This window comes from Nestor notabilis, unplaced genomic scaffold (genome assembly GCF_000696875.1).
Source record: "Nestor notabilis isolate BGI_N333 unplaced genomic scaffold, ASM69687v1 scaffold26769, whole genome shotgun sequence".
Lineage (NCBI taxonomy): Eukaryota > Metazoa > Chordata > Aves > Psittaciformes > Psittacidae > Nestor > Nestor notabilis.
In genome coordinates this window covers 7,190-15,968 of record NW_009942728.1, presented here as the reverse complement: position 1 = coordinate 15,968, position 8,779 = coordinate 7,190, and the positions used below count along the sequence as shown (strand labels likewise).

The following is an 8,779-nucleotide window of genomic DNA, read 5'->3' as shown; positions in this document are numbered from 1 at the left end:
AAAGCCAAGCATAATGCGCATCCCTGCTCTAATATCACCCACTGATTCCTGTTTCCCCTATCACTATCAGTATTTCACTTGTTAGAAAACTACAATCTAAAACTAAGCAGGAAAGTAAGGTGACTTTGGAGGGTGAGGGAGAAAACATGTCTGGCTAGGTCTACCTAGGTCTGTATTCATAATCATACATATAAGCCACAAGATCAACTGCCTTTCAAAATCTTTAGCGAGCACTACTACCCTAGCAACAAGTTGGTTATATTAACTAACATTTTCTCAAGCAGCAAGTGGTTGTAACGATGTCTAGATAATAAGAAGGAAACTATTCCTGCTCTGGAATGTGGACGAGACCCCACTCCTCCAATTATCTTCTGTAACGGTGCTGCCCTCCTGCAGTAGTCTTTTGCTTTTGTTTATCCATATTCTGTACACCAGTGGGCCCAGTCAAGAAAAATTCTCTTGTGCTCCAATTTTCCCAGTCAACTGGAAACTTGGATTTGCAGATAATAATGGACCAAATCTCCAAACTTCTACTTTCACTCATTTTGTAATGTGCATTTGTCACACAGCTAATACTCAGTCTAACCTTGTTCACTTGTGTAGGTACAGCTGGCACCAGCTTTACTACTTGAGCTGCAAACCTGCTATACAACGTCTGTATCATTCAAACAATGTTTTCTACACTTCAGTTTGATTTCCCAAATGGTTAACAGAACATTAAGAAACAACCAAAATGCTGTAAACCATATTGGATGGCTCCAGGCATTCCCTGAGCACTTTAGGGCTAGAGAGAACATCGAGAGATTACCTGGTCAGAGTTATTTGTCAGCGCAACACACAAATGCAGGACACAGCTAGGAAGACATTTCCATTCTGTCTTTTGGTTTCAAGTTTAAAAAATGAAGCAGCAGTGCATCTATTATCTACCCACCTAAATGTGGAAACAGATCAGTGTCCAGCTGCTGTTTTCGAGTGCACAGTTTCACCAGTCTCTGTAGCCGGCTCATGCAGGACGAGTGCGGAGAGAAGGCTGTGGCTTTCATGAGGACCCGATCAGTCCTTGGAGGGTCTGTGACAGGAGCCCTAGTGGGTGGCAGGAGAGGCAGAGGTCTCTTGTTAGACAACTGCCGCGCTTGTGCTATAGTGTGTGTGGTGGGTGCCACTCCCTGCATTGGTAGGCTGGTGTTCGGAGGTTGAGGTGACTTGCAGACTATGCCCTGCGGTAGCCCTGTCGGCTTTAACGAAGCTGATGAAGGTGGCAGATGGGAGTGCTGCTGCTGCAGAGGCTGCTGCTGCAAAGGTGCAGGAAGGGGGCTAAAGTGCTCTTGGCGAACTTTTAAAATCTCTGTCTCTCTCTGGCGCTGCCGGTTTTGAGCCAACTTGCTCTGCAACTTTTTCCTCACCGTTGCCCCTTTCTTTAGGTCATCATCCTCCTCATTGAAAGCAAAGGGGTCTTCTAATTCTGCCTCCAGGTAGTGGAGAGGAAGCCTAGCCCCTGGAGGGGAGAGGGACATCCCATCCAGTCCATTGGGCATCTTCAAGGCCAGGGTGGGCACTGTCAGACTGAAGGCCATAGCATCCATCTGATGCCTGACCTTTACCTCCTCTATGGGATCATTCTTTTTCTTCCTCTCCTTTTTCGGTATAAAGCCAAGTACCTGCAGGTGGCTGTTGCAGTACCTTTGAAAAGTAAAAGCAATCAGTGATTAACTCAACTCCTGTAAGTAAAATCTGAAGAAAACAGACATTGCTAAAGGGAAACCCCTGTTTCATGTGAATATAGATCGAAACACAAGAGGTTTTATAAGAAGTGTACATAACTGCTTCTAATACAACAGATAAGTATGGTGTTCCCAACCTGTAACAAAAACCTAAAACTTATGCAAGTGACAATTCGTAATCTTAAGATATAAAAGTCTTCATTCATTACTTATAAGAAATTCCCACAAAACCATTCAAAATCTTTACTCTCTAACAGGATAAATACTCACAAAACAAAGTGAACAAAACAAATGGACTGTGTGACAGTTAAACCAGCAAGAACTCAAGCCATTAACTCTGATCATTTGAAAAGCTCCCAAGGAAAAGTACACTGAAGACTACTTCCTTCCATTTGGCTGTACTTTCACTGGAAGTAGTAACATTTTCATCAATAAACACATTATTATTATTAGGAATTCCACCGTAGTAGAGAGCAGTTTCTTATATAGACAATCTCACTACGAACGCCTGCTGAGAAGGGTCACTATTTGCTCCTGATGAACAAGAAGCATAAATATTTAAATTCTGGTTTAGTAGTTTAACATGATGAATTTTGTAGCCACCGGATTAGCTGAATGTTCCTCAAACAAAAATGTAGCTGAAAAGAAGTTCTCTGCTGCTAGAAAATGTTTACACAATGACAGGAGCACTTATACATACAATACACAAACATGGATTTTAAGCTCTTCTAATGTATATAAAAAAAAAAAAAAGCTTTGAAAGTCATGTTATTAAAAGTAAAAAAAAATGGAAAAGTCTTTGAAAGTCTGTGATGAAAATTAAAAGGAAAGAGTTGCAATTTCTGGCCACAGATTAAAAAAAAAAAAACATACTAAGTAGTAAACAATTGATATTTGTTTGATTAAAACAAGCAGTTAATAGAAATGTAGAAACCATGATCTGATCCTTTTCCTGTTTCACACAGGCACGCCCTCTGGCCTCTGTAGAATGCCACCAGCAATGAGACTTCTGCCCTTGCAGGATCCCATCTATAATGTGCAGCTTATAGATGAAAACAAAGATATGGGGTTTTTTTTTGTCTGCATCAGTGTATTTATGGACAAGATAAGGAAATACCCATGAAGGTATTTTTTAAAATCCAGTCAGTATGAATCAGAGAAAAGTAATGGGTTTTTTCTTTAACAAATAGGTTAAAATGAAATTATTCCTGGTCTTCATAGAGAACAAATGTCAGAAAAGCCCAAATCAACCCCCTCCACAAGATTTAACACTTCAGTTTAGTCACTTCCAACTTGTTGAACAACCCCTGAAGAAACAATGTGGGAATTGCTTCTAAAGGATCCATAAAAGGTAAACAAAAAAGCAAATTCATATATGCTCCTTAATGATCTCCATATATGTAGCTTCTTGAGGCATCCACACCCATAAGGACTCATAAATCAGAAAAGGCTGAAAAGTACAGCTACTTATTATTGTCTCAATAATTAAGTTGTAAGTAATAAATAAGTCTAGATGAGGCAAGCTGAAAGCCAGTGATGTAGGGACTCCTTATTAGAACACATTGGAATACTGTAAATTCATAGTGAGATACACACTTCTAAAAATAAAACTGTATGATGAGGGTTCGACAAAGTTTTCCTTAAAGACAACAGCACTACTCCCATAATTAAAATTAAGCACTTTTAAAGTATTTTGTTTCAACAAGACTGAGATCAGTTGCAACTGCACTTTTAGTGTGACAGAAGGAAAAACAATAAACGGACAAAACAAACAGAAGGAAATTTTTTCCCCTCTAATTCCAACAAAAAGAGGCTTGCTCCATGTGAGTGCTTCCCTTCTATTGTTCAGAACTTAAATATTGCCATCTTGTGCTTGTGCCAATGTGAGAAGGTAAAACTAGTTAGTGTGTTTTCACTGTGAAAAACAAAGAGAAAGCAAATAATAGCAAAGGTGAATAAACAGGTAAGAAGCTTGATAACATTCTCTGAGTTTAATGATAGTAAGGGTTTTGCTTGTTCATTTTACTATAACGGAATCAATTTTATATGGCACAGAATAAAGCTTTGGCTCTTACAACTGACCATACTGCATCACTGCACCAACTCTATCTTAAGCAGGACACTAACTCATAGATGTCAGGCTACAACATAATGAAAATATAGATTACAAGCACTTGCAGACTCCAGTACACATTGACTTGGCTCTGTGCTTTAGGATCTATCATCTCTCTCCCTTTCAGCATAACCGAGGCTGATACACCTTGAAGTAAAAGAAACAAGAAGAAACTGTGAAGACTGCTTAGGTCTTTCTCTCTCTGGCCAGAGAAGACTACACACAGGTAGTTTTGACTAGACATAATTTATTAGCACTAACCCAACCCTGGCCTTGTCAGGCTCTAGCTAGTCCCATGCAGAGCCAGGCAGGCACACACAGCCACCTCCCCATCCTTCCAAGTTCTAGGATGGCTTTTTAGTTGGCCCTGGCCCAAACTGGCTCTGACTTCACACGGTGCTGCAGAGATTAACTGACTCTGCTGGAACCAGTCTATAGCCAGCTGATTTAAGGCAATAAACATTTTGGATCAGACGTAATGCCAGAAAAGGCAGTAGTAGTTTTCCTGTTTTCGGTTGCGATAGTTAATTTTCTTCCATGTAGCTGGTACGACACTGTGTTTTGGCTCGGTTTAAACCACAACCGTGGAAGGCAAATTACTGGGAAGACTGGAATAGCATCTGCAATAGCACAGGCCCTTTCATGCAGCTCTGAGGGTAAAACCTGTTATGGTCAAGCTGTCCCTCTGAGAGACAATTCTAATGTGACTGTCTTAGTGGCTCAATTTGTCACTTCTGTGACCTGCCTGTGAGTTATTCTCAATTAAAAGTATTCACTGAATATCTAATAAAGTTTTTCCCACCCCTCCTTACTCAGTGACAAAGGCACTTCTTGTGTGCAGGTGAGGTGGAATGCAGTCAGCACGTATAGTAAAAGCAGTGGGTCAATATCCATTAAAACTATCGTAACATGAGGCACACAAAAGGTAACAGGCTCTGAAAGCTTCAGCTGGACAGTTTCCCATGTACAACTGCATTCTGCTTCCCAGTACATCCCAGGGCATGGCACTCCACACACAACTCCATTCTGCTTCCCAGTACATCCCCGACAAATATCAAGTTCTGCCCCTTATTTAAAGGAAGATCAAAATAAACTGGAGAGCATCTTGCATATTAACAAAATATTTTAAAGATTCTCTTGAAAGAGAAGAATTAAAGATAAAATGACATTTAACCCAGCTAAACTGTAATAACCCTATACTTAAAAGTAAAGCTGAACTTCAGTATCTATGCATATATTTGGATAAGAAAGAATTAGGAAACATATTCAGAGGACATACAGATCAGAACCCATGTCTGTATCAGCCTATATGGATTGTTTAAAAAAAGCAAGATAGTGAATAGAGAAACTAGACTTCAAATAAGGCAGCGAAGTCATGCACTATAAATAGATTTCATTTGCAGAATGTTAATGGTTAATAAGAAATCTAGTAATATAGGAGCACATTAAACATCTTTGTGCTGGTAGCATCTCATTTGTCTGGGGCCAAGTGATAATTTTTTTTAATTATCTGTGGACAGACTACGAAGCTTTTGGCATATAATGCATGTGTCCTGTTAAGACTCTTCTTTCTATCATCTTTTAAAAGTATACAGAAAGATAGCTGTCAGAGCATCATACAGCCTACTTCTGATCATGTACAGTTACATGTCTAAAACTGTGACAAAATGACCATCTGACAGCAATTTTGTACACAGAAAATTAAAAGCTACAAGTGAAGACCTCAGACATAGCAAAGATCTTTATATCAAATGGAGTGTGAAAAAAGTCACCTAAGAAACAGATAGAGGTTTGCCTGCCAAAAAAAAAAAAAAAAGAAGTTTATAGCAGGCACAGTCTTATCACTAGCATTCATTAAATTTTATTGTTAAAATGAAGCTCTGCCCTAAGAAGCAGTCATCTAAAATATTCTTTCAAACTATCACATCCTCTCATTTGAAATTAAAAGTTTATTTTCTCCTTCAGACACCTGCTGTCCTCTTCAAGTACTGTAATATGACACTCGACATGCAATTGAATTATTCTAATATAACATACACCAGATGTCATGACCACACTTCACTTTAACTTGAGAAAAATCAAAAAGAACAAAGTGTGAACTCAATTCAAGGTGTAAAGAAAAATCTCAAATTCCATGGCAACATATGAGACCTAAAAAAGTGTCATTAAGTAGTATTATTTCTATTGTTTTTAAGTATGACCCTTGGTAAACAGCAACTCTGCTTCAATCAGCTCCTGCATCTGAAATTACAGCATACCATTTGTGCTAACAATTTCCATGATCATTTCTGCAAGCTTATTTCCAAAGAGCCTCAATTGTACAGCAGCAAAGAAACAGTCACCGACTGTCAAATTACAGCTTAAAGTTATTCATCTTGTGCCATTTGAGCATTTGCCCTACAGCTTTTGACAAACATTCATGTTTTTTTCTCACTTCATCAGTCTCCTCAACTGAAATGGCAGGTGAAGTGCAAGTTAATTTAGAGCACAGTCCAACTGTTGTTTCAGACAAGAGAGGGAGCTGTGAGCTGAGAAGGAAGTTATATGTAGGGCACAGTGGGAACACTGCTAATAATGCAAAAGGTTAGTGAATAGCAGCTCATAATGTGAAAGGTCAGTGAACAGTGGCTTGACTCTTTTTTGGCATATTTTGTTTATATTTTAGGCTAAAAAAATCATTTCTAACAGAACAAGCCTCAGATAGTTAACATACACATTAATTAAATACTGTGTTACTGCCAAAGCCTGCAACAATGACTCTGAAAAATTGAAGTTATATACCTGGCAGTCAAGACAAGACAAATTCTACTATTTCAACCCAATCAACACCAATGACACTGGTGTTCATGAAATCTTAAAAAGGAAGGAAGAATGCCCTTGTGGTTACAATATGGGCTGCAATTCAGTAACTTTGGTTTGAATTCCCTGCTCTCCAACAACTGCAAGTACTCTCTCTTGCAAGGCATTTAATACTTGGGCACCTTGGGTGTCTGTATTTGGGAAGAGAGGGGAAGAGGAAGGGGGGAAGCAAAGAAGAAATGGGAGTGGACAGCACTTTCCCAGCTGGTTCATCTGTTAGCAAGTAATATTCATTTTATTCCAGTAATACAAGACTACATACCAATACCAAAGCACAAACACTGAATTGTAAGTCTGAATTTGCTCCCATGTGTCACTGTTCCCTAAGCCCAGAAGGTATGCATTTTCAACTGTTTGTCATGAAAAAGCAGATGGAAGTGTGCGTTTGGCACAGCTGGCCAAACAAGCAGGCCTTTCTAAGAGCATATACTGTGAGTGACAGAGCAAATTAATTAGAACAGCAGGTAGTGCATAGCAGGTTTGATCCACAGTTTATAGTGAATTTGAGAAAAGCAAAAAACTCCCAGAAACTTCCTTGGGAGCACGTTACTGCCTCCTGAGTACTTGGCTCACAGAGAAAATAAAATACAGTTTACTAGCATCAAAACAAAACCCTCAAAGGAACATCCTGGAATTCAATTCACCCAGGTCAGTTCCTCCCTCACTCTGAAACCAGGCAGCATCTTAAAAGAAAGCTCATGCCTATGTCCCAGCCACTTACCACTTCATAATCGGTAACCACAACTCACCTACGGTCCTCAGATTTGGGGATGGGGTTGGTGCAGCGTTGGCTGTTATACTTGGCCACATATTCACATTGCTTGAAGGGGGCAGTCTTGTCCTCCAGAACGTGTCTGATACAGAAGGCGTAGCCGTTAAGTCGCCTCTGCTTGCACAGTTTGGGGCTATATGAGCACAAGGGCTTATTGTCAACCTCAGAGAAGTGTATGTGTTTGCCTTCATACATCACGTGACTCTATTCCTTGTGAACATCAGCTGAAAGAACCAAAATATTAAGACAAATCACATAAGTTAAAAAAAAAAAAAAGCATTCAAGCAGTCAGTTCTAGATCGTGTGTTTCATTTTGGTGGGAAAGAGGGACTCAAACCAATACCTGATTTTAAATCTTCTGTACCATATCAGTGTTAAGAGAGAGCCCCAAGGACACCTCTATCCTGGAATGATGATGAATCAAGATGAAGCAGATTGTCTAAGGAAAATATCAAAAAGGTCAAAGTCAGACAGAATAAAATAGATATTATTGCTACTTAATAACTAAGTGGTCAGGTGCAGTCACTAAACCTGTGGTTCAGCTACCACCCAATAAGCCAAATCCGCTAGCACAATAGTTTTCAATCAGTAGTCACAGATCTTTGGAAACCATGAAAGGAAATTACTGGGAGGGGAATAATGCTACCGCCACCGCACTTGAAACTGTTAAACAAAACTCCACTCATCTACCAGAAAGCAACTGGAAGCTACAAGTTGAAAAAGGTTAAGCGTCAGATTAGATCACTTGCTTTCAGGAATCAAGTTGAATGATAATTAACCCATTTGAATGCAGAGGTTTTACTTTAAGTATCTGCTTACAAAAAAGGCTGGTGACTATCCCTGCTCTGCAAAATTTTAATTTCATCAGGCAGTACAAGAAAGCCTTTTTTTTTTTTTAAAGCTTTCTTTACCATGAAGACCATTACTGATAAACAGTCTTCAGATTCTGCGGTTGCCCACAGCTTCTGCAAGCATCAATATGCAGTCTTTCCTGAGGTCATCATGCCTCTTCAGAGCTTCTCCTGCCTCCTTGTACTAATGTTAGGTAAATGTGAGCATTAATAATGTCAGAGGAAGTACTTCCATCAATGCCAGTAGAGCTGAAATATTTCAGCAAGAGACTGGGTTTTTTTCCCCACTCTAAAATAGACTCCTATGGTGCAAATCCATGCAATCATAAGGTACTTTTCATTTCCCAAAACTATGGAGTCTTTGGCAATCATCTTTTAAAAAACCAAACAAACAAGAAGCCAAACAAACAAACAAAGAAAACAAACAAAATCAAAGTAGCTTCAAATAAAATTAACAGTACAC

The 8,779-nt window shown here is 39.3% G+C and overlaps 1 protein-coding gene across 1 annotated transcript in view; it reads right to left on the bottom strand.

Moving 5' to 3' along the window:
* Positions 1–8,171, bottom strand: part of INO80D (INO80 complex subunit D) — a 24,284-nt gene extending 16,113 nt beyond the window's left edge. Inside the window, exons 1-3 of the mRNA XM_010021546.1 lie at positions 7,809–8,171; positions 7,443–7,689; positions 932–1,680 (exon numbers count right to left, since the gene is read on the bottom strand). Of these exons, the coding sequence (XP_010019848.1) occupies positions 932–1,680; positions 7,443–7,660 (967 nt within the window). The 5' untranslated portion in view covers positions 7,661–7,689; positions 7,809–8,171. The remainder of the gene's footprint in view (positions 1–931; positions 1,681–7,442; positions 7,690–7,808) is intronic.
* Positions 8,172–8,779: the final 608 nt, after the last annotated feature.